The 26576-nt window shown below is 40.7% G+C and overlaps 2 protein-coding genes across 2 annotated transcripts in view; one reads left to right on the top strand and one right to left on the bottom strand.

Annotated features, from left to right (window-relative positions):
- LOC131467705 (polycomb complex protein BMI-1-A-like) overlaps nt 1-7773 on the bottom strand; it is a 9168-nt gene extending 1395 nt beyond the window's left edge. Inside the window, exons 1-8 of the mRNA XM_058641778.1 lie at nt 7626-7773; nt 4730-4857; nt 2782-2878; nt 2636-2691; nt 2406-2535; nt 2132-2171; nt 1938-2036; nt 652-732 (exon numbers count right to left, since the gene is read on the bottom strand). Of these exons, the coding sequence (XP_058497761.1) occupies nt 652-732; nt 1938-2036; nt 2132-2171; nt 2406-2535; nt 2636-2691; nt 2782-2878; nt 4730-4847 (621 nt within the window). The 5' untranslated portion in view covers nt 4848-4857; nt 7626-7773. The remainder of the gene's footprint in view (nt 1-651; nt 733-1937; nt 2037-2131; nt 2172-2405; nt 2536-2635; nt 2692-2781; nt 2879-4729; nt 4858-7625) is intronic.
- Nucleotides 7774-11246: 3473 nt separating this feature from the next.
- LOC131467288 (phosphatidylinositol 5-phosphate 4-kinase type-2 beta) lies at nt 11247-26111 on the top strand. The gene is made up of 10 exons (XM_058641101.1): nt 11247-11905; nt 16091-16188; nt 18354-18450; nt 18541-18693; nt 19223-19369; nt 20009-20047; nt 20265-20378; nt 22263-22524; nt 23333-23436; nt 24997-26111. The coding sequence occupies exons 1-10, from the start codon at nt 11759-11761 to the stop codon at nt 25075-25077; spliced, it is 1242 nt and encodes a 413-aa protein (XP_058497084.1). The 5' UTR covers nt 11247-11758; the 3' UTR covers nt 25078-26111.
- Nucleotides 26112-26576: the final 465 nt, after the last annotated feature.

Consider the following 26576-nt stretch of genomic DNA (forward strand, 5'->3'; position numbering starts at 1 on the left):
CACTGTTAGCTACTGTTAGCCAGTGTTAGCTACCATGAGCCACTGTTAGCAATTGTTAGCCACTGTGAGCCATTGTTAGCCACGAGCCACTGTTAGCTACTATTAGCCAGTGTTAGCTACCATGAGTCACTGTTAGCAATTGTTAGCCACTGTGAGCCATTGTTAGCCACGAGCCACTGTTAGCTACTATTAGCCAGTGTTAGCTACTATTAGCCAATGTTAGCTACTGTGAGCCACGAGCCACTGTTAGCTACTATTAGCCACTGTTAGCCATTGTTGGCAATACCAACAACACTCAGTGTGGCATTTACTCACACAAACAGTGTAGCAACAGTTAAAAATGAAACATTACTATTCATACAGTTGATAAACAGTTGATAAACAGTTGATAAACAGTTGATTAACAGTTGATTAACAGGGCTGCAGGTTTTAGAGCGTCTGTACTGAAAACTGAATAAACAAGAGATTATCTCAACATGTTACTAATAAACAGAACAAATAAGATGCAATAAGATATTCAAAATCAGTCATTGGGCGGAGTCAGCCTCAAACGAGGTTACTAGTTAGTAAGTTTAGTAGTTTGTTACTATTTTCAGTAGAAAATGAAAAAGCAGCCGCACAGAACATTATAAATCGACGTGTGTCACTCACTCGTCTCCACTCGTAGAAGTAGGCGATGTCCATCAGTGTGTAGTAATCCTTCAAGGGCTCGTCTCCGTACAACACCTCCACCTGGAACACAGAAGAAAACAGCAAACCGTCTCTTTGAGAGCAGATCTGGATAATAAGGTCTGTGCTCTGTGTACAGTCGAGTTCATTCTTCATGTGACGACACGCGATCCACGATACCAATAATATCACGATACAACCATTCTGAGATAAGCTAAATATTGCGCGACAATCATACAGAGATACGTCGCGACATCTGAACTGAAGAAAACGTCCATGAAAAGATAAAAGTGCAGCATTTCTCTATTTATTCAGTCCATGTGTTGAACGTGGACATAGCATCTGTTAGCGTAGCTTTCTCTGCCGTAAACTCCCTCTTCAGTCACTTCCACACAATTTTAGAGTGCCTTAATAATTAATTTTTAATTCATAGTTAATTAAAATATTGATATCAGCGTATTGATTATCATATTGTTCGATGTTTTGACCCAGCCCCGTTTCATGTTGAGCCAGGATCAGACGACGTGAATTCAGGCTGATTTTGAGTGAATCTGAACGTTAGTGTATTATAACATAATGAGTAAGTGACGGGGAACACGGGACCATTTCAGCCTCGCTCCACTCACTGCCCGTGCATTTACAGTTAATTTTTAAATGTTTAAATGCATGTTAGACACGCCCATTCATCGTTAGCCTCGCTCCACTCACTGCCCGTGCATTTACAGTTCATTTTTAAATGTTTAAATGCATGTTAGACACGCCCATTCATCGTTAGCCTCGCTCCACTCACTGCCCGTGCATTTACAGTTCATTTTTAAATGTTTAAATGCATGTTAGACACGCCCATTCATCGTTAGCCTCGCTCCACTCACTGCCCGTGCATTTACAGTTCATTTTTAAATGTTTAAATGCATGTTAGACACGCCCATTCATCGTTAGCCTCGCTCCACTCACTGCCCGTGCATTTACAGTTCATTTTTAAATGTTTAAATGCATGTTAGACACGCCCATTCATCGTTAGCCTCGCTCCACTCACTGCCCGTGCATTTACAGTTCATTTTTAAATGTTTAAATGCATGTTAGACACGCCCATTCATCGTTAGCCTCGCTCCACTCACTGCCCGTGCATTTACAGTTCATTTTTAAATGTTTAAATGCATGTTAGAGACGCCCATTCATTGTTAGACACGCCCCCTTTTATATATATTTTTGACATTGTTGTTTCGTTTTTTTTAGGTCTTTTGTGTTTTTGCTGGTTGTTAAATTACCCTGTAGTTGTTGGGAATATCCATCTTGCTCCGGAGAAACTTTGCTAAGTGCATGACAGACATGGCTGCCGGACACTGCAGGAAACGTTTCCCATTGGCCTGAAAACAAAGAGCAGAGAGCGACGCATTCATCCAGACGCTGAAGAGCAGCAAAAGCACATGAGACGTACAGTTTGTCAACAGCTTGCTTTTACCTTGTCTCCTTCCACTTCTGAGCGCTGCTTCTCATTGTTTCTGCAGGAACAAGAAAAACACGGCATTATATATATATATATATATATATATATATATAACTATTATTATTATTGTAGTAATAATAAAAATAATAACCCTTTTTAACTGATCTACAGTTCGTCTGAGGACGTCACACGTTAGTAACGGCTCAGCTCACAGAGCAGGTACTAAAATAACTGTGTGGAGTGTAGAGAGAGAAAGGTGGAAGTATTTCCAGTATTTCCAGCGACTCACTTGTTCCTCTCGTAGAACTGTATGGACAGACTGATGATTTCATCTTCTGCGATGTTAAACGTCTCCACGACTTCTCCTGGTTCCAGCTCACGGTTCTCTGCGTAAAAGTCTCGCCTCCGTTTCATCTCATCTGGTTTCAGAGTCAAACAAACAAAGTCAAACAAAGTCAAACAAAGTCAAACAAAGACGAAACACCGGCGACGTCACAGCCTCAAATCACCCGGTCTTACCTTTGAATAAACCTGGAACAAGCTTATATACAATGTCTTGTAGAGTTTTGTCCGCTCTTAGAGGGAAAAACAAAGAAAGATTTCAATATGAGAGAATACACAAACGGCATTCAGGTCTTAAGACTCTTTTTTTAAACCAGTCTTACTTGATGCTGAGCTGGGGACACGTCTTGTGGACCTGGACGTCACATCGAGGACAGAACTTATTTGTCTCCAGGAAGGCAACGATGCAGGTTTTACAAACTACAGGAAGAACAAAATCAGAAGTTATTATTATTATTATTATTATTACACAGAAACATGAATTATATGTTGCTAGGTTTCTAGAAGTTGATTATTTTTGTTTGTTGATTAGTGTTGTGTCTGCTAAATGACATGTAATGTAATGTAATGTAGTGTTACCACGTCATGTCATGGAGTTGGCATGTTCTGCCCGCGTGTGCGTGGTTCTCTGGCTCCTCCCACAGTCCAAAACTATGGGGATTAGGTGACTTGTGTGTATCACGGTGTGACCCCGCCTACTGCCCTATGTCAGCTCCCCCCCCCCGACCCTCACGTGGAGGATAAAGCGATGACCCATTTCATGTATTTAATATTCCGTTTATTATTATTTTGATAGAAAATATATTAGTATAATTGCAGTGAAACGCTGTAGCTCAGTATTCTGACACGGACCGTTGGTTTATTCAGTCACTGAAGTTATTATTTCTCAGAGAAGTTAGCAGCTGTATTTGAATCCACTGGATTTATATAGACCTTTACCAGCTTACAGCTATTAGCTGTATATAAAGATATAAAGATAAAGATGACAAAGTTGATGGTGATCTGTGAAGATGTTGCTGAGATATAACTGCAGAGCGTCTGCTGCTGCATAAACAACACACTTCATTCAAATCCACTGACATTTATGACAAACTGTGAGACTTCTTTGTGACATCATCAGTGGGAGGAGACTCTTGGGAACATACTTGGGTGATTACTAGAAGATTTTTATTTTATTTTTATTTTTTTTGCTTCAGTTTCATTTCAAAACAGCTTAGTCGAAAATGAAGGCGTCACTTTTCTGATGAGTTTATACTGAAGCTACTTGGCTAAAATAAATGGAGATTTTTTTCTTTGTTTACGTTGCCATACAAAATCTCCCCAATCTGGCAACCACTGAACTGTGATAGGATGACAACAGAACCTTTGTTAGCACACGACAGCAGCGCAGACACTTAAATTAACTGCTCCAGATACAGAAATCTAGGGATGCACGATATTATCGCTGCAATATCGGGATCAGCAGATATTGGCTTTAAAATGGATTATAGTATCAGCAAACACACCAAGATCTGCCCATGTGACTCATGGTTTCAGTAGGATTAATAGGCCAAAACCTCCTGGACTTCTATGTTACAACTATTCATTTTTTATGTTGATTTATTTTTGCTCAATGAATGAAAATGTAGATCGACATCGGCTGTGAGGCAAAATATGTTAATTTCACTACAGAGGAGATAAAATGGCCTAATGACACACACACACACAGATGTCAATTCCCATCAGCCGCCCTGATTTATAAATATGTATTAACTTAAAACAGACATTGTTTAAGTCAACACAATTATCAAATTGGTAAAGGCTGCAATTTATACCAAGTTATGGTTCTCAAGATTTCAGTTAATTTTTCATATCATTGAGATTTAAAACTTTGCATAAATCATTTGACATTTCAAGAGCAGATAATTACTAAGCAGCATAACTCAAACAGTAAAGAACAGATTCTGAATTTCATTTTCTAGGTTAGAGCCTCGAGGAACAGATGAATAGATTTCGGTAATGTTCCAAATAACATTGTGAATTTGTTATTCATCTTTAGAGACAGAGATCTATACTCTGTGACTCTGACACTGTGAGGAACAGAGTGGCCTTGATGGAGTTTTGCATTGGGAGTGTTTTCTGTAGTTGTGTAGTTGTGTAGTTGTGTAGTTGGTGTGACGACATCCCTCACATGCAGGATGTTCTTCTCAGTTTATAAAAAGAAAGATCTCGTTCCTCTCTGAGGTTAACGGTGAAAAACACATGTGCATCATATTGTCGCGTGGGACTTACAGGAGTGCAGGCACTCGACGATGGTCGTCGCATCGATTAAGTAGCCGGCGCACAGTGGACACGTGAGGTGTGGGTTCAGATCTGTGATTTTGATCCGGTTGGGCTGCATTTTCTCCATGTGGACAGATCTGCAGAGGAAGCACATGAGGACGGGTGAGCTTCAGTGGGTCGCTGAATCTTAGGCTTGTTCACACTTCTGAAGTCTGAACAGCAGCAACACACATACAAAAACACATTTAGAGGTGTTTTGAAATTGGATTCAAATCAGATTTGAACAGATGCACCTCGGTCTGTGGCTGCTCTGTTCTGTCCTATTTCCAAATGACATTTTATGACACACAGCAGCAAAGGAGTTGATGGTTAGGGTTAGAGATGATGCATCTGTGCTATTCTACCATCTGTGTTTGTGACCAAAGCAACACCTGCAGATAAGTCACTGAAAACAAGAGTCTATGTGACAAAATGTGGTTTTTCTGCCACCAATCCACCTAATCTTAATCTACTCCTACTGCAACACTTTCATCCCCAAACTACCTGGTGGGCAGAGAATAAGAGAATCAGTGAGACACTGCAGATGGTGTTTACACTGATTTAAATACGAATACGGTGTTCTGCAATTTTCAAATCGCACGAGACGCAATATCTGTCAAAGCCAAAATACAGTTTTAGATGAATTATTGTCCAGATATGTCTCACAGATCTGCACAAATATCACACGGTAATCTTTATAAATGTGTTTTTCAAATGAAAATGAGAATAATGATGTAAAAATGACAATTCCCTGTGAAATCGCAAATCATATCGTAGTCGCAATTCCTGTCAAAATAATCACAAGATCGTTCAGCTCCATTTTGAATTCAACTTTTTTGTTAAATCGGATTTGGTTTATTTAGGATGTTTGTGTGGTTTGTTTTCAGGAGGCATCGTCTGTGTCTCTGTCTGAATCTATCAAAGCAGAAACATTAATATTATTTGTTTACTTCATATTTCAAATCGCAGGTTTTCCTTGTGTTTGTTCAGCAGACACTGATATTTTCACAGATTCCACTGAATAGTGGAGATTTATAGATTCTGTATTATTTTACTTTTACATGAATATTTATTTTATATTTAAGTAAATTTTTAGTGTAATGAGTTATTTTGTCTGTCAGTAACCAGTTAAATCTTGTGCAGCTGACGCGTTGTTAGTTAAATAAATGTTACTTAACATTCCATCACATTTTTGCTTAAAAGGTTAGGGAGACACTGGTGTAGATGTTTGAATTGATTCAACTTGCCCTGTTTGATCATCACATTCAGACAATTTTACTAAACATATTAACATTCTGTAGTTTTTGTTTCTTTTACGTGATTATATCCAATATTTCTGTTAGTAACCCTGTTAAATCTGCTGCTGCCTCTCTTGTAAAAGATCATTTATTTATTATGATCTCAATGAAGCTTTCCTAGTTAAATAAATGTTGAAATAAACAAACATTATTGCATATCGCAAGATTTCCTGATGTTGTGGAGCCTGAGTCTCCACATGAGAACGTTTGGGAAACACAGATGTAGATTTTTGCACAGATTCCACTGAATATTGACTTTTTTTATGTAGATGTTTAGATTGTGTACTTATTTTCTTATATATATATATATATATATATATATATATATATATATATATATATATATATATATATATATATATATATATATATATGATGCTATTTGAGTATACTGTTAACGCTGCTGCCCGTCAGGACTCTCTAGTATCTGATCTTTTTGTTGTCAATGAGGATTTGCTGGTTAAATAAATCTTATAATAAACAATCATCATATCAGTGTTCAAAAACATTATATGTGGCCTGATTTCCTTACATTAGTCCCCACATGAGAGAGTTTGAGAGACATTGCTGTAGATATTCTCACAGATTCCAATGAATGCTGACACATTTACAACATACACTTGATTCCGTCCTTTGTTTTCCTAGATTAATATTTTATATTTCACTACATCTTAGTATAATGTGTTATTTTGGTGATTGAATGTGCTGCTGCTGCTGCCTGTCTCAGTCAGGACAATCCTGTCAAAGTGATTTTCAATGGTGATGAGACTTTCATGGTTACATTCATGTTAGAATAAACAGATTACACAGGTATTTTTCAAACCTAATTTAAACCACATGAGTTTTTAAATCAGATTTCTGCAGATGTATCCGTCTGTAGCTTCTCCAATCGGATTACAAACTGCATGTTGTGTTTTACTATTATCATCATTATTCTTCTTATTATTATTATTGTTATAATAATGATCGTTGTGTGGAATAAGACCGTGTGCATCATGTTTGTGGAGACTGTTGTGAGCGGCTGCTCCTCAGCTCCAGCTCCTTCAGCCTCAGACAATGTCCATGTCCATGTCTGCAGCTCGTCCTTGGGACAGACAGCAGCTAGTCAAACCACAACAAAGGCAGATGCACGAACACGAGTCCACCGGCGACAAAATAACGTGTTTTTGCAGCAGAGTGGGCACGAGCTGCTGGTTCACGGCAGCAGGCTGCTGAGCTGAATGGCCCCTGTGTGTGGCCTCATCCCGGGCATCAGCAGCTCTGCTGCTCCTCCACCAGCGGCGCGACACAAAAGAGCGTTTCCTTTTCTGCGGAGCCCCGCGCTCCCGCACCGAGCACCGCAAACCCACCGCGGCGGCAGCGTTACCGAGCAGCCGCAGAGCCACGGTTTCAACGCCGAAAAGGGGGGGGGGGGGGGGAAGAATCACAAGTGGTACACAAAGCAGCCATCTTACATTCACTGACAGGGCTGTGGAACAAGAGAGGCTGAAAATGTCACACCGCTCCCGGGGCTGTGGACTCGGCGCGCGGCGACCCTAACCCGGCCGCACACGGTCAACGGTTCTTACCTGATGTGACATCAAAGTTCCCCTCAGCTCACACACGCGCGCGCTCCACACCAAATAAAGCAGCTCCACACTCGGCGAGAATCTGCAGCAGCGCCAGAAAATGGCTTTTTTTCAGCACCGTCAGAGGACTGCCCATTTTTACGTCACGTGACATTATTTTGTCGCCTCGTTCACGGGGCAGAGAGAGAGAGAGAGACAGAGAGAGAGAGAGAGAGAGAAGGCCCGTGCAGAAGGCCTCACTCACACACACACACACACACACACCTAACAACGCGACAAATGCATCTTTATTTATTTGAATCACAACAGTTTGATTTCTTTGTTTTTGTCTCTGACTGTTTAAACCTGCCTGTGTGTGTGTGTGTGTGTGTGTGTGTAGGAGGCCCTGCAGGCCTCATGTGTGTGTGTGTGTGTGTGTGTGTGTATGGCCCCATTCACGCCTGGTATTAAAGCTGCAGTGCGTAACTTTTAGGCCCTATCCACACGGAAACGGAACCAACCTTAGAACCTCACCTATTCTTTTCTTTGTCGTTGTTTTGACAAAGTTCTTTGAAACACAGCAACATTTCAGGAAGGGTCTGTAAATGCTGTCGTACATATGCCACACTTTAGATAGAGCTTTATTTGGTGAGTATACATTACAGTGTGAACCGAGCCAGAGTTTAGTGTCAGTTAGAAATTTACCACCAACTTCCTGTCCTCAGGCCCTGACGGTCAGTTGTTGGTCAGTTGAGTAGTTTTTAGTTTTCTTTTAGGAGCAGGAATTGAGAAAAAGGGGAAACAAAAGATTTGTCTGTGTGCAACAGAACAGCACATCACCTGCACTCTTTCTTGTCTCTTCTTCTGCTCGGCTGTGATGCATTCACTGACGCTCAGAAAATCCGCTCGCTCTCGTCTCACAATCTGTCTTTCTTCAAATATTGGTGGGGACATGTCCCCACTGTCCACACGGAGGTTTGCATAGTTTAAACTACGCCTTTATGGCGGCTTTAAATTGGGCCTGGGCTTATAATTACAGTTAATGGGTCGGGTTGGGCTCAAACACACTGTGCACGGGCTCTGGGTCCGGCCCAATCGGAACTCTAAAAGGAAGGAAATAAAGATAAGAAAATAATCTCCAACTACAAGATGATGATGATGATGATGATGAACGAAAACAGTGATAGACAGATGACGTCATTGTTTATTGTTTTTTATCCTGTTTCCATATGATTAAAAAGACTTTGGTGGATTAACCTGGACTTGTCCCTCAGGATGGTTTCGTGGTAGAAGTTGTTGAATATATCAATTTAGTAGACTTTGGATACAATAAGGGACTGTCTGCACAAAATCAAAATGAGGTGAATACTTGTTTTTGAACGAATCAGCGTTTTAGTCACACAGGGAAAACTACAATGCTGTTTTTGAAAATCTCAAATCCCCACTCTTCTGTTTTCATGTAGACAACCAATACACTACCTGATGATGTCATTATTCTTTGGGTCTGTTTGCATTATGTTAACATTTCTTTTCTGTCTTTCATTTTCAAAGTCATGATGGCTTTCTTCATTCTGGCTCCGTTTGTGATCGTACGCATTGTAATGTATACTGAAAAAACTTTATCTGTAGCACTGCTACAGCGCCACATACAGGTCTGGCTGTATTACAGCATTTAGAGTTGTTATGTGGGGGTTTTGTACGTATGAAGACATTTTTACATTTCATTATGTTTTCTGTGTGAATTGGACCTCAGACTTTTATGTACTTCAAGGGCCTTGCTTTACGGAAGACGTCATCTTGGACAAAACAAGCTAGAGTGCATTTTGTGTTTAATTGTGCATTTCAGTTGTAGTAGAAACCCAGATTTTCCAACTCACAGCAGTCTTTTAAAGTTGGAAATGAGATTCTAAGATGGAGGCCGCCATACAAACACCGCTATCTTTACTGTTAATAGCACCTCTGTCATATTTGTAAACATACACGTAGTACTGTTTTAACATTTTGAACTGTAGACATTTGTCTACGTAAAATACCATGTAGAGTGTTGTTCTTGACTGGTATTGTAAGTTATGTTTTCGTCCATGTACTTTTTGGCCTTGTCAACTGGAACACGGTGAACTTGGGGACATCACTCCCAGTTGTGATGTTGGTGAACTGCAGCATTAAATCTGTAAATCTTACATTGCAAACAAAGAATGACATCATGTGTTAGTCCTCTGTTTGTTACAATCTAGTCTCACCAGTAGGTGTCACTAACTCTCACACGCTGGACCTTTAAAGCTGCAGGCTAGGAGTATAAGAAAATACTGATCGACTATATTGCAGTATTCCATGGCATGATAGTGTATTGATTCTTCTCAGCAACATGACAGTACGTCAGAAATATTCTTATGGACATTTTTGTGACATTTTTTAAATCAGCATTCACTCCAGGGTCAAATGAGACTGCATTGAATGTGGGTTTTTATCTGCCTTGGCTCTGATTTTTGTTGATCAGGTGAACATTCTTCATCTCCTTCATTTTTAGCAGTGATGCTAAATCTGACTTTATGTCCATCACGCTTTAATTTTCCATCCATTAGCATAGCTGTTAGCCATGACTGTGTTTTAGCAAATTTGACTTTTTACAACTTGGGAATTTGAACATGGGATCACAGTAAAAAACACACAATAGTAATGACAGTGCTTTATGCATATAGCAAAATATCAAGACAACAAAGAGATACATGTGACTTTATTACCAGGGAAGTGAACTGACAATGAAAGAAAGAGATAGAGAGATACACAAAAGGCTCCTCCTGCTGATTGGGATTCAAGATGACAGATTTCATAGTCACATCAGTAATACAGGTACAAACATTTGAAAATAAATATGCTCGTTTGGAGGGAAAATACAGACATTTATATCAAAGATAACAATACAAAACAAATAGAAAACATGTCCGTACACTCTGACCCGGGTTGACTCCAATTTCCTCCCACAGTCCAAAAACATGCAGATTTGGGGATTAACCCTAACCCAGAGTGGGTGGCTGTTTGTCTCTGTGTCCCTGTGATGGACTGGCGATCCGTCCAGGGCGTCCCCTGCCTTTTGCCCCACGTCGGCTGGGATTTGCACCAGCGTCCCCCCGCAACCCACATGCACACATAGACAGTATATAGTGAAGCAAAACAGCATTTCACCAGGATTTCATCAAGGTTTACATAAACTTTATGTACAGCGGGGACAGGGCTACATCATGTGCATACTATAAAATCAAGAACAACAACCACTGGTGCAGAACTGAAAATCAAACAACAACAACAACAACAACAACAACAACAACAACACAGGAACAATACAGATATTCAATGATACATCACTCAAAAGTAACAACATTGTCAACACAGCATTTAAATAGTCAGACAGGGTGTAATGTACCAAAAAAACGTCAATTATGTACACAAATAAAATGCAGTTAATGTGCATTTAACATTGAAACGGTATAAAATGATTATTGTGCATTTCTTACGTTATTACGTGGTTAATTCAGTAACAAAATCGACGCCCCCTTCCGCCTGCAGTACTCTGTGTCGCCTGCAGGTGTCAGTGTTGTGTGCGCAGTGCAGCTCAGGCGCCATCTTGAGGAGACCCCTGAACGCTGGTTGGTGGTGACTGACAACATGATGACGGGGTCACTCTCCTCACTCTCCTCCAAGTAAAAGTGCTTCACCAGACGTTTCTGGGGAAGTGGGGGCGCGGAACGGCGAGAGTTCACGGCTCCGTGTAGTTGTTGTTGTTGTTGTTGTTGTTGTTGTTTTAATAATAATAATAATAGAAATGTTTGTTTTTAAGTAGAGGCTGCGCGGTAGCCCGATGGCTGGCTAGCTGCTGCCTGGACTCCACCGCGGCCTGCTCGGGAGGAGGAAGGGTGGTGACGGCGCAAAATGCTCTACCGCTGACTCCCCGGGCAAAGACACTTATCCTTCCCCCTGGAGACTCACCGCGAGTCCAACAACGAGCACGATGCACTTATAGATTTTTAAACCCTTCTTAACGACACGATTGTTGCTGCTGCTGCTGCTGCTGCTGCTGCGGCGGTAGAGACTGTGAACGACAGGGAACGACAGGGAACGACAGTGAGGCGAGGAACCCCCAAATCCCAGCCGGAGACATGTCATCCAACTGCACCAGCGCAGCGGCGCCTGTCAGCGCGAGCAAAACCAAGACGAAAAAGAAGCATTTTATAGGACAGAAAGTGAAATTATTCCGCGCCAGCGAGCCCATTCTCAGCGTGTTAATGTGGGGAGTCAACCACACGGTAAGTTCACCCTCAAATGTCGGCTCGGCTCTTGTTTATGCTGCTCTTTGGATTTGTATGAGCTAGCTAACGACGCTAGTTTGTTAGCCAGCTATCATCAGCTATGTTACAGTCGCATCGTAATCTTTACACTTCATTGTTTCGTTGTGTGTTTGGTCAGGAACGTGTTGACTGCACTCTATTGCTGCTGCTGCTGCTGCTGCTGCTGCTCTGTGTGTGTGTGTGTGCGCGCGGTGCCTGTTCTGCAGACAGAGATTGTTTTAAAAACTCTTATTGCATTATCAGTCAAATGTGCATTCTCGTGCTAGTGTGTTACTTTAAGCCTTTTGCAGTCATAAATCATGAATGGTGAAGACCACTGAGCTTCTGCTGCTGTTGAACACTGTGCAGGCATGGAGTGGGAGGGGTGTGACAGACAGACAGACAGGCAGGCAGACAGACAGGCAGCCGGAGCAGCAGGTTACACTGATTTTTCAGCTCCTCAGCAGCAGCAGCAGCAGCAGCAGCCTGACTGTTGTTTTAAATACACGAGGGTTGGGCATCTTTCTTTCGGTATGACGTCGATAAGTATCGATAAGTATCTCGATACACTGTCAGGTCCAATTGGGCATCTCTGGTGAGAGGTCAACACTCGATACACTGTCAACAATTCAATACATTAAACTGACATTTATAACTTCAAATGTGACATGGGCCTGTACCATTGTCCACGCAGTGTGATTCAACACAGAAGAAGTCTGGTTATTTATTTGATAAAGCTACTAAAAATCCATCCATCCATTTTCTATCACCTTGTCTGGAAGGGGGCGGGTGTGCTGTGCCAATCCCAGCTGACGTGGGGCGATAGGCAGGTACACCCTGCACAGTTCGCCAGTCCATCACAGGGTCACATGTAGAGACAATCAATCAACCATTAAACTCTCACACTTATGGTCAATTTAGTCTAAAAACATTGTGTTTTGTATGTTTTTAGACTGTGGGAGGAACCCGGAGACAACACACACACACACACACTGAACTTCTGCCTGTAGCTCCTATGCTCGCTCGTAGCCGCTTATTCCATCACACCATTCTCTTATAAATAGAACAGAAAATATATCACATTGACTTTTGGCTGCGACTGACTTTTGCTATGAAAAGCTCAGTGGAGGGCAGACTCAGGGCAGACTCAGGGCAGACTCAGGGCAGACTCTGCACCTCAGAGATGGATGAAGTGTTTATGCCTCATGTGCAATTCACCGTGTGCTGTCTCAGTCTTTCACAGTTTGTGTGACAAGCAGCTTCTCAAGTGAGGCAAAGAGTTGTGTGTATGTTGGAAAATGTTTTATTTGACTGTGAAATGAATCGTAGCTCACTTGATACAGCGTGGTGTCATTTGTTCCCTGGTCACTTCCTCTTGGTTTCTCCAGGTCACATAAGGCACATACTGTAGTTGTTCTTTGTCTAATGATAATTGCAGGTGTAAGGCTGCCCTCCACAGTTCAAAGTTGTTGAATACAGATCAGCTCAAAGCTTCTTCTTCATCACAGTTCTGTCCTCTCCTCATTCTTCTTCAGGACAAAACAATGTTCTCAAACACAGCTCAGAGCTCTCTGGTGCAGTCCCCAGTCCTGCTTTCTTGCTGTGTGGTCAGATACTGAGGGTGTGTTCCCTTTACGTCGGAGGTTGGAAGTTGGACCTTGGAGTGATGTCACCATCATGTAGTCATTGTTAGCAATACCAGCCGATAACAATGACTACACTACATGGTACTTTGCGTAGCAACATGTCCGTGGATTTAAGATTAAATAGAACTATGGTAAATAGTTTGTATTTGTATAACACTTTTCTAGTCTTGATGGGGTTAAGTTTCTTGCCCAAGAAGACTGTACTAGCAGTCTGGAATTGTACCCACAACCTTCAAGTTGAAAGACGACTCGCTCTCACACTGAGCTACTATCACGTATGCACATGGCAGACAAAGAAGACAGCAGTGCAATTAACAGTAACATTTTTAAACGTAGGATTTCACCTTCAACCTTCAAATAATGTCTCCAGGGTTATTTTGATGGTACATCCACTTACATCAGGCTGACTGTCAACCTCAGTCGAAGCCTGAATTGGGACCATGTTTCTGGTCCGTACAACGTTCTACTTTACGGCCTCTTCTCTGGGTTAGTTTTTGTTTCTAATGTCGGGAAATCTGTTCTGAGGAAGGAAGGAACAACCTCAGGAACAACCTCAGGAACAACCTCAGGAACAACCTCAACTTGGAAATTCTGACTGGAACTGGAATCACGATTCACATCTTTCCTCTGACCATTACCAGAGCCTCAGACATGAGTACTGGGCCTGACAAGTGCAGTCTTTATACCAGAACACGAATCAAACAGGAAACTTGACTGGTCGAAGCGTGTGTGTTTGTATCAGAGCAGCAACACGAAGCCTCGTCAGTACATAAAAAGGTGTGGTCATTAAAATGCACATCATCAGTGCAGCATCTCCAGGATTCAGTGGGTGAACTTTGACAGTGTGTGTGTGTGTGTGTGTGGGTGCAGCAGCACACAGGCCTGGTGATTTCAGATCTCAGACTTCAGCTCTTCTTCTTCTTCTTGTTAGAAAGTGTGTGCATTTTGAATCCTGTTCTGGGCTGTGATGCTGCTGAGGAACTTCACTCCCTCACTGTGTCTCTGTGCAGCTTACTTCCTGTTTGATGCTGTTCTGACAGAAACCACTCAGAGCTTCACGTTTAGGGAGTGTTTGTGTTTTATTTTTCCTGTGCTGCCTCTGCTCTTTCACTGACTGACTCATCATGTGATTAACACACACACACACACAACAAACTACAGTATAACTGTGTGGATGTTGTTGTTGTTGTCACTGACCATCAGAAATACAGTCTCTGTTGTGTTTTTAATCTGTTAAAATGGGAAGATAATGAGACATTGAATAATATCACATGATGCAGCCACTACAGAACATTTCCTTATTTACATCGACTTTCTCCCTGGAGTGCTCGTTGTGATGACGCATGAAAAACAGCGGCCAGCACGTGCCTGTTTCTTCCCGTTTAGAGTCAGTTTGGAACAGTAAAGATGTGCGTACACGCTGGAACAACACAAATTCATATTTAAATGCTGGAAAGTCTCTTTGGGCAAAAGCAAAAGTTAGCTGCATACAGCGCAGATTATGACCGCGACATTCACTTCACACCAGAGAACATTCTCTCTCGTCTCATCTGATGCATGTGTTATTCCTTTAATTGCAGCACTGCTGTAAAGTGAGGTTGAGACGGACCACAGAGTCTTAAGAGTCCGTCGACACGCTTTACTAAGATCTACTCAGATCCTCTTCACTTCATCGCGACTGCACTCCATCATTACTTGGACGTGGGATCAGTGTGCAGAGAAAACGTCTCGTCTGTCTGCAGATGAGGAGAATGATATGTTTGATGAGATCTTCCTAAATATTTTTGAGGAAAGTACACACAGTCCCAGCCATAAGAACAAAATGAGATAAATTGGCATAATCATTTCTTTCAGTGTTCCCTGATTGTCAGTTTTTTAAATTTCGGTGCATCCCTACTCTCTTGGCATGTTTGCTGATATCCCATGATGCATTTAAAAGCCAATATTGGCTTTGCTGCATATTGCAAAGAAATCATTAAAAGTGAGTGATTTGGGTTTTTGGACAAAACAAGACCAGGGAGAACGTCATCATTATGAGGTTTGGGGACACGGATCGACATATTTCGACGGTTTATAGACCCCAGTAATGACCAAATGAATCGAGAAAAGAATCGATTGATAACAAAAGTGATCATGACTTTCAGCCCAGCTCTGGATGATGTGTTTCACAGTCAGAATTGGCTTCACTGGCCAAGTTTGAATGCTAACATACAAGGAGTTTGACTCCAGTGTTTCATTGTTCTTTACTTGCACATTACAGACAGACAGACGGACAGACAGACAGACAGGACAGCTGGGAGGAGAAAGTGTAGCCTGAAAGTTCATGACTGCTGCTCGTGTGTGTTACAGGTTGTTGGGACTCATTAAAACTGCTTGCTCGTAATGTTTTAATCAGACTTAAACCATATAATGTTTAAGGGAACTTTTGATTTCTTCTCTTTCCTCACTGATGAAGTTGTTTCCTCTCTCCTTCAGACTCTTGTCTCATTAATCTCTGTCTCTCACTTCTCTCCTCCAGATTAACGAGTTAAGTAATGTGCCTGTACCAGTAATGCTGATGCCAGATGACTTTAAAGCCTACAGTAAGATCAAAGTGGACAACCACCTATTTAACAAGTAGGTACATCACAGTTTACGCACTGTCAGTGCACGCTGTTCAATCTGTAATCTCCACCTCCAAACCACTCCTGTCAATCCCACTATGTGCCTGTTACATAATCTATGTGTCATTTAACATTGTTCTCATTGGGCTTCCCAAGTCTCTTTCCAAGAGAAATGTTTTCACAGGTTCTTTAGTTTGCAGTGAGTCCATGTTTTGTAGTTCTCTTTCAACCATCCATACATCAGCTCACTCTCATGAAACTCAATGAGGAACTGATCACCGTGGCAAAGGTTTATTCAGTGTCACTTTAATGAGTCTTAGATTGAATAGAACACATTTAGTGGCTGTTTAAAACAATCAAGAGAAGCAAATAAGTTCATTTACTGTGAAAGTCATTGTGGGATATTTGTCTTAAAAATGACAGGAAGGTAGTAAATCTCCAAGTCTTTGGCCCTCGACACCTCAGTGTTTTTAACTTAACATGAATTCCTTTGAGCGGGGATTAAAAAAAACATAAATTCATTTACTCATTCCTTGTCCAACTAAGTGTTTTCCAACCCTCGGGGTTTAGTGTGTGGTCCTTTACGGGGTGTCTGAACCCTAGGATGGAAACCTCTGGACCAGTCTGAACTGTGTTATGTGAAACAGTCCCAAGACAGTAGGTGTGGGTTCATTAGAGGGTTATTAAAGTTCAGTGAACTTGAGTGACCTCTCTCTCGTTACCAGATGTAGAGAACACCTTTGGTATGTGGTAGAACAGGAGATTGAAGCATGAGTGTGTGGCTGACCCATCTGCAGGAACTCTGTGATGCAACAATGGAAGTAGTTCAGGGCTCCACACTTAGGTCTTTTTTTTTGGATTGTTTGCTCTGGTGCAGCCAAATCTTTCAATGCGTCGCCTTCAGGGACACCTTTTTTCTTGCTTTTCCATCAGTGACAGAACCTGGAACCAGAACCTGCTTTTTTAGTTCCTGCTCTGTCGAGATTCCAGACGAGCTGAGCCGAGATTAAAATGTCAACAGACTGCCGGCCACTGATTGGTCAGAGAGTGTCGTCACTGGAAGAGTCATGAGCGTGACGTCCGACACAAGAATCAAAGCCAGCAATGTTGAACTGTAGAACAGTTAAAAACGTGTGCGTTCATTTCCAACATTTAGCGAGGAGATTTCCGACGCTCGTGATCCGGATCTCGACGCGTTCAGCCGGAGTCTGCAGGTCATGCAGGACGTACTCAACCATTCTGTCAACAAATCTTTTAATGATTCAGTGAAGAAAACGGCGTTGACCGTCACTAGTTTGTCGCGTATAAAAAGAAGTCACGGCAATTCCGCCCAGCTGTGCTGTGATGGCCCCGCCCACATTGAGGAGGTACTATGAAGTAAAGGAAAACAACGTTTCTGATACCAAACCGAGTAGAGCTAGAACTGTCAGATGGAAAAGCGCCAATAGTGGCACTGACCTGCACTGACTCAAGTATCAGACTGATATCTGCAGATTCTCAAGTATCAGACTGATATCTGCAGATACTCAAGTATCAGACTGATATCTGCAGATACTCAAGTATCAGACTGATATCTGTAGATCAGCAGATACTCAAGTATCAGACTGATATCTGTAGATACTCAAGTATCAGACTGATATCTGCAGATACTCAAGTATCAGACTGATATCTGCAGATATTCAAGTATCAGACTGATATCTGTAGATACTCAAGTATCAGACTGATATCTGCAGATATTCAAGTATCAGACTGATATCTGCAGATACTCAAGTATCAGACTGATATCTGTAGATCAGCAGATACTCAAGTATCAGACTGATATCTGCAGATACTCAAGTATCTACTGATATCTGTAGATACTCAAGTATCAGACTGATATCTGCAGATACTCAAGTATCAGACTGATATCAGTAGATACTCAAGTATCTACTGATATCTGCAGATACTCAAGTATCAGACTGATATCTGCAGATACTCAAGTATCAGACTGATATCTGCAGATACTCAAGTATCAGACATGAAAAATCCTTCCCCAGTCACAGACTGAATAAGGTTAAAAGTACATGGAAAATTGACTGATCTGAATCTGTAAGTGTTGAAAACTCTGTTGTATTTTTGTGGACAATCAAAAGAAAAGCAGAAATAAAATCAGCAATTACTTTTCTCTTCCCCCCCCAGAGAAAACCTGCCTAGTCGCTTTAAGTTCAAAGAGTACTGTCCCATGGTGTTCAGAAACCTGAGGGAGAGGTTCTGCATCGATGACCAGGACTACCAGGTGAGACACTGTCACACTGTCACACTAACACACACGCTCGTGGGGACTTTGGTGTAAGAATGTCTCAGGATGTCTTTGTGTCTTTGTCAGAACTCTCTGACGAGGAGCGCCCCGCTCAACAGCGACTCCCAGGGTCGCTTTGGCAACCGCTTCCTGTCCAGCTACGACCATCGCTTCGTAATTAAAACTGTGTCCAGTGAGGACATCGCTGAGATGCACAACATCTTAAAGAAATATCACCAGGTAGAGTCTGTAGGTCCATCTGTCTGTGTTTGCCTGGTCCACACGGAAACACAACTTTCCAGTCCACAAACACGGCAACGGTTGAAGAAATGTCTTCATCCTTCATCCTCCATCCTCCATCCTTCATCCTCCATCCTCCATCCTTCATCCTTCATCCTCCATCCTCCATCCTTCATCCTTTCACAAACCCTCACACAAAACAGAGAAGACGACGACGTGGAGCAGGCCCATGAATCATAAACTTTGTTTTTTAAATAAAGCTTTATTTGAATAAGCATACATTACAGTGTGAGACGTTATCATAAAAAGTCCAAACAAACTAATCTGCACTGTCTCCCTGGAAACCCTTGTGTTGAGATTATTCATATTTCATATGTCATGTTGAGTATTTAATCCACGTCTGTGTTCACTGTTTTCCTTCCTTTGAATCTAAACTCCCACATGCATGTAAATGATGATGTGAGTGGAGAACAGAGTCTAAATCAGTTTTTCACTCCCACACTTCCTGTTCCTCTCTGATTATCTCCAGTTTATCGTGGAGTGTCATGGCAACACGCTGCTCCCTCAGTTCCTGGGCATGTACAGGCTAACAGTGGACGGGATGGAGACGTACATGGTGGTGACCCGGAATGTGTTCAGCCATCGTCTCACTGTACACCGCAAATATGACCTGAAGGTAGGAGATGTTGCCTGGGATTGAACTTCCCACTGAATAATCACACATGAGGATCTTTCATTGCACCTTCAATCACCCACAGACTGAACCCACCTGACAAATGTTTTATTAATAAAGTCAATTAAATAAATGTTATATAATGTATATACATGTGAGCAGCAATGATTTTTAGGGCTGCAACAATTAATCGATTACTAAACTATTTTGATGAGCGATTCATCAGTTTGAGTGAATGATCAGATTTGACAGCTTCTTAAATGTGAATATTTGTGGTTTATTTGAAACACTATCATTTTCATTTTAATGCTACTTACTGCTAACATCACACACTTGTCTGGTCATGTTGTGGGTCGTGTCGACATTTTTGTTCCGACAGAACATTTTTGAGAGGAACGTTGATAATCTGCAGAATATGAATATTATTTAGCAGCATCTGTGAACACAACATTCTTACTGCACTCTCCTTTATATACATATATAAAAAAAACAACCCTTCTAGCGTTTGCGTGACTTTCTGCTAAATATTATCCAGAGAAAACGTCTCGTCTTTCTAACACTGACAGTTAAAGACACACTAACAATCCCTGTGAAGTATCTGGAGCTGCCTTCAGTTCAGTCTATTTTTATCCTCATTTGCAGGGTTCTACAGTCTCCAGAGAAGCCAGCGACAAGGAGAAGGTACGTTTTATTTCCGTGTTCTAACAACATGATGGAGGCAAACCTCGTTAGTTTATAAGCTGTTTGTTTATAGTTTGACACGTATGAACTGCAGTGCTCGTTTGTGTAAGTCTGAGATTCTTGATATGAAAAGTGGAAAAAGCAGACTGTCTTCTGTTGCTATTTAAAACCATGTCTCTGTCTCTGTCTCTGTCTCTGTCTCTGTCCCTGTCCTCAGGCTAAAGAACTCCCCACTTTTAAAGACAACGACTTCCTGAATGAAGGGCAGAAGCTGCAGATAGGCGATGACAACAAGAAGTACTTTCTGGAGAAGCTAAAACGGGACGTGGAGGTAGTGAATCTATTAGTGTTGTCATGTAGAAGCGAGCGAGAATATCCCTTCATGTCAAAGCCTTCAATGAAATACTCTGGATCACATGTGTTATTTCAAACGTTGGTTCCTGTGTTAAACTTAAACCCCCACACACACATTTTGACATAAACTAAGCAACAAGATAGATTAACATTTTTCTACATCACATAGAAACATACTGTTAAAGTAACGCCGGTCTCTCACCAGGTTAGTTAGTTAGTTAGTAGTAGGTAGTTTAACCCTCTTATGACCATCATGATATTCAGGCTTCTGGATTGATTTCGATTTTATGGCTGTAGAGTTGTCAAAAAATGTTTCTGCTAAATTATGCTACTGAGAAGCTGACGTCACAAACTTATGACGCGCTGGTGAAACTCGTCTGTGATTGGACGGTCCTGCGGGCGAAAGATGCAGTCACACTCTGGACAGCTCGCCAGTCCAGAGTTTCTGAATTTTCGAGATATCACAAACGGTCCAGGATTGACGGTAATGAGAAGACAGCACGGTCACAGGAGGGTTACAGTCTCAGTTTTGTGCATTAATGACCAAACAACGCCATCAATTAGTGATTGATTGAAATTGCTGCTTTATTGACAGTTAAATTGTATAAAATGACAACGTTGGAGGGTTTTCTGAGTAACAGTCCACTCCTGAATATTTGTACTGACATATAAATTAAGATTATATGCTGTGCTATTAACAGCATTTGAGATGAGCTTTGCCACAACAGGTCTGACAGTAAATGGGTCTGGATATGATCCATTGATTATTATGGTATTGATTTGAATATTTGGCCAAGTTTATGATCCAAGTGTCAAAGGAATGGAGACGAAACAAAGCAAAATGTTTTATTTAGTTTATTTAGTAACATAGGGATAAACAAAAAAAAACATTATATTAAATTATTTTCAAAAAGATGAAGAAAACTCAGTGGACTGCCATCAAAATGCATCAGTAATGACATTTGAGAGGTTTCTTGAATGCGTCTTTAAGTCAATGACAAATGTCTTTGAATGCATTTCCTTCACTAGACTTTAGAATATTCAGTAATATACAGTTACTGTAGTGCTTAGCCCTGTAGGGGTTAGCCCTGTAGTGGTTAGCACTCTTGTCTTTGTAGCAGACCCGGGTTTTGCGACCGTGTGTGTGTGTGTGTGTGTGTGTTTTCTCAGGGTTCTCCGGTCTCATGCAGATTTGAGTATTAGGTCAATTCTCTAACACTGTGAATTGACTGTGAGAGTGGACGGTTGCTTGTGTCTGTGATGGACTGCTGAACTGTCCAGGGTCAGGGTGTGCGCTGCCTTTCACCCTGTGTCAGCTGGGATTGGCACCAGCGACCCTCGAGTGGAGGATAAAGTGGTAGAAGATGAATTCATGAATAATCAAAAAGCCTTTTTCTTGAAATGCCCATCCCTAACAGATAGGTGTGGATGTTATTAATCTAGTAATGAATCAATGAATTTGCTGCTTAAATGTGAATATTTTCTGGGTTGTTTTTTTTTGCTCCATATAACAGAAATAATTAAAAACCAAATCCTTAAGTTGACAAAACAAGACATTTGAGAACATTGATGGACATTTTTCAACATTTTATGGACCAAACAAGTAGTCGATAATAATGATTAGCTGCAGCCCTCGATTGATGTGCTTTATTGATCCAAAAAGATTTCTGTGTGAGGCTCTTGACAAAAAGCTATTCAAATGTGAAATAGAAAAACTAAAACAGATAAAATATGAACTACACAAAGATCACATGACAATTTAAAGCTATTTAAAAAGTCTGTTGATGTGTTTTACATCTTGACTGACGGTGAAACACATGAGTGAGGTTGTGAGACGTAACATAAATGTGTTTGTCATCAGTTCCTGGCCACTCTGAAGATCATGGACTACAGTCTGCTGGTGGGCATCCATGATGTGGAGCGGGCGGAGCAGGAGGAGATGGACGTGGAGGGAGCAGGAGACGAGGAGGAGTATGAGAACGATGGCATGGGTGGAGGCGTGCTCACCGGCTCCTTCGGCACGCCCCCTGACAGCCCTGGAAACCCCCTCAACTGTGGGGGGTTCTTTGGCCCCGGGGAGTTCGACCCCTCTGTGGACGTTTACGCAATCAAGAGCCACGACAGTGAGTGTCGTCTTTGACGTCCGTCTGACGGAGATACAGAAAATATCTTCAGTGAAAAGATTATTTGAAGGATTTTATGACTAGATAACAGATCTTCAAAATAATTGTCGATATGAATCAGAAATTCTATTTATTTGATCCCAGCTATTATATTTAAAATCTTAATTTTTGTCTTTAACCAGAAAATGATTGTGGATTAAGTTGAGACTCAAGTGGATCCACTGCACTGATCATTATCTGCAGAAGGTTTTACATTTGATCAAATTAGCCTTGAAAAAGGTTGAATTTGCAGGCACCCTGTATTAGGGCTGCACCCTACTTAAATCTTAATCAATACTTAGCTACTTAATCAATCACCAACTATTTAGATAATCGCTTCATTGGATTGAGAGTTTTTTTAATAATTAAAACAAGTCCTTAGAGTTTTCAGCTTCTCAAAGTTTATTTGCGCAAAATAACAATAAGAAATCGTTAAAACTGAATCATTTCCATTTGTGGACAAAACAAGACATTTGAGAACATCATTATTTCTAAGTTTTGGAAACACTGATCAACATTTTCTGACATTTTATGGACCAAACAACTAATTGATTCATCATGAAATAATCTACAGATAAATCTCTTAGATTCCAACATTTACGTCTTTCCTCAGTTTGAATCTGAGTAATTGTCCTCATTGAAAAAGTTAGGAATCATGAACCCTTAAGAGTAGAATAGTAAAGGCTGAATATCCTAAATAATACAAGTGGAAATGTCAGCCAAAGCTCCAGCAGAGAAATAACAGTTTCTGTTGTTTTTCTTCTACCAGCTGCTGTGAAGAAGGAGGTTTACTTCATGGCCATCATCGACATCCTCACGCACTATGACGCCAAGAAAAAAGCTGCACACGCTGCCAAAACTGTGAAACACGGGGTGAGTGTCAACACCACTCCCATTTCACAGTCCGGTATCAGTAGATACTCGAGGTTGTGATATTAGTATCTGTAGATAATCGAGGTTGTGATATTAGTATCGGTAGATAGTCAAGTTTGTGGTACCGTATCGGTATATAATCGAGGTTGTTATATTAATATTGGTAGATAATCGAGGTTGTGATATTAGTGTCAGTAGATAATCAAGGTTGTGATATTAGTATCGGTAGATAATCGAGGTTGTGATGTTAGTATCGGTAGATAATCGAGGTTGTGATATTAGTATCTGTAGATAATCGAGGTTGTGATATTAGTATCTGTAGATAATCGAGGTTGTGATATTAGTATCGGTAGATAATCGAGGTTGTGATATTAGTATCGGTAGATAATCGAGGTTGTGATATTAGTATCAGTAGATAATCGAGGTTGTGATATTAGTATCTGTAGATAATCGAGGTTGTGATGTTAGTATCGGTAGATAATCGAGGTTGTGATATTAGTATCGGTAGATAATCGAGGTTGTGATATTAGTATCGGTAGATAATCGAGGTTGTGATGTTAGTATCGGTAGATAATCGAGGTTGTGATATTAGTATCTGTAGATAATCGAGGTTGTGATATTAGTATCTGTAGATAATCGAGGTTGTGATATTAGTATCGGTAGATAATCGAGGTTGTGATATTAGTATCGGTAGATAATCAAGTTTGTGGTACCGTATCGGTATATAATCGAGGTTGTTATATTAATATTGGTAGATAATCGAGGTTGTGATATTAGTATCTGTAGATAATCGAGGTTGTGATATTAGTATCTGTAGATAATCGAGGTTGTGATATTAGTATCGGTAGATAATCGAGGTTGTGATATTAGTATCGGTAGATAATCGAGGTTGTGATATTAGTATCAGTAGATAATCGAGGTTGTGATATTAGTATCTGTAGATAATCGAGGTTGTGATGTTAGTATCGGTAGATAATCGAGGTTGTGATATTAGTATCGGTAGATAATCGAGGTTGTGATATTAGTATCGGTAGATAATCGAGGTTGTGATGTTAGTATCGGTAGATAATCGAGGTTGTGATATTAGTATCTGTAGATAATCGAGGTTGTGATATTAGTATCTGTAGATAATCGAGGTTGTGATATTAGTATCGGTAGATAATCGAGGTTGTGATATTAGTATCTGTAGATAATCGAGGTTGTGATATTAGTATCTGTAGATAATCGAGGTTGTGATATTAGTATCGGTAGATAATCGAGGTTGTGATATTAGTATCGGTAGATAATCGAGGTTGTGATATTAGTATCAGTAGATAATCGAGGTTGTGATATTAGTATCTGTAGATAATCGAGGTTGTGATATTGGTACCAAACACGTAAAAGTGATATTGAAGCATCTCTAAAATGGCAGGTTCCTTCCAGTTGTGTGTCAGGTTTCTGTGTTCCTGGAAGATAATTTTAGCTGAAAGAACAGTGAAGAAAATGTTTTTTTATGTTTGTTTATTGTCTGTTTTTACATTTTTGTTTTACATATTTATCTTGTTTTTTTACTTTTGGCAGGCGGGGGCCGAGATCTCGACGGTGAACCCGGAGCAGTACTCCAAACGATTCTACGAGTTCATGTCCAACATCTTATCATAGACTCATGTCCTCATCCAGACACTCACTTCCTGTCATAGATCTGTCAAAAAAACAAAAAACAAAGAAAAACATGCACTTATTTCTCGTCTGTCACCTCGGTGTTGGTCCGTCTCCACTGGATCTTTTCCCACTTTAAAGAAAGAACCTTCCAGTCTTCTCACACATGGAGCGAAGCACCAGGCCTTTTACTCCACCACCTCCTTCTCTGCGTCTTCATCCACTGCAAATAAAACTCATGAAACTCGCCGCTAAAATTTGGAATGACCTGATAATCTCTCGTTTTTTTAATCCCACTTCTCCTCCTCCTCCTCCTCCTCCTCCTCCTGACGCCAGCACGGAAACTGTCTCACTAATGCCTTGAGTGTGTCAGCTTCAGCAGTTTTTAAGTCTGTTAGTGCAGTCTCTTTGGTTCCTGTTCATGTTGTTGTTGTTGTTGTTGTTCTTATTGTTTGTACGACACACAAACACAAACACAAACGGTCAGAGTGCATGTCAAACTCCTGGACAGTCGCCATCAGGCTTTTTTCTTCTCTGTCACAAAAAAGAATAATTAAAAAGCACCGCCATGAATCTGGGAGGACGTTCTTATCCAACGGTGTGTCAAGTAAACAAATGCAACATCAAAAATGCATGGCTGACGTGTACATGAGACTCCACCCACCTGTATGTTGAAACGTCAAACCACTGAAAACTAGCATCTGAGTGTTATAAATAAAATAACAAACAAAAACAACTCAAAAAAAATGTGGTGTTTGAATGTTACGTTGCCATATTGTTTTTTGAAGTTATCATTTTTTTTATTTTAACCGTGAGTTCAGTGGAGGTCGGTCTCAGAAAAACAAAAATCACACGAAGAGGAGAATTCTGCAGCGTAATACTTGTTTTACTACCATAAGGATCATTTTTATATCTTGTTTACATTAATGTAGCAATTTGTGTTTGTATACAGTATTGTTTTGTTACCAACAAACATTAGAAAAAAAAAAAGGTTACTTGAAAATGATTCATTGCATATTAAAGGGAGTTTTATCTTGCTTTTGGCTTCTTCCTTCACTCATTGTCTTGTTTATTTTCTTCCTTTCGGAGGTTATTTATTGTCATTTATTTTTTCGCACACAGAGCTATAAACGGGGACGAATCTGTATTTAATACATGACGTTTTATTGAAAATACTGTATTTTGGTGATATTTAGGGTTTCAGGATCACTGATCAGTGATGTGTCATTTTGGAACATCTTGGTTTGTAACTATGTAACTTTTCTATGTCTGTAAACGTGCGTTGACCCCAAAGAAGGTGGTTTAATTTGATGTTTTCTGTTCGCCTCACATGCAGTACCTTGTTGTCCCACTAGAGGTCCGTAGCACACACTTCAATAATTACAGTTTAATTACAGTTTGAGAGATTGCCTTGTCGACAAAGGTTGTGTTTAGAAACATCCGTGACAGCGGCTCCTTCCCAGTGGACTTATTTTTAGAGAATAATGCCTCGGCTGTGAGTC

Source organism: Solea solea, chromosome 10 (genome assembly GCF_958295425.1).
Source record: "Solea solea chromosome 10, fSolSol10.1, whole genome shotgun sequence".
NCBI classification, from domain to species: domain Eukaryota; kingdom Metazoa; phylum Chordata; class Actinopteri; order Pleuronectiformes; family Soleidae; genus Solea; species Solea solea.

Coding starts and splice junctions, on each gene's coding strand:
- LOC131467288 (XM_058641101.1), top strand. CDS start 11,759: ATGTCATCCAACTGCACCAGCGCAGCGGCGCCTGTCAGCGCGAGCAAA. Junction 18,451..18,540: donor TCGATGACCAGGACTACCAG/GTGAGACACTGT, acceptor TGTCTTTGTCAG/AACTCTCTGACGAGGAGCGC. Junction 18,694..19,222: donor TCTTAAAGAAATATCACCAG/GTAGAGTCTGTA, acceptor GATTATCTCCAG/TTTATCGTGGAGTGTCATGG.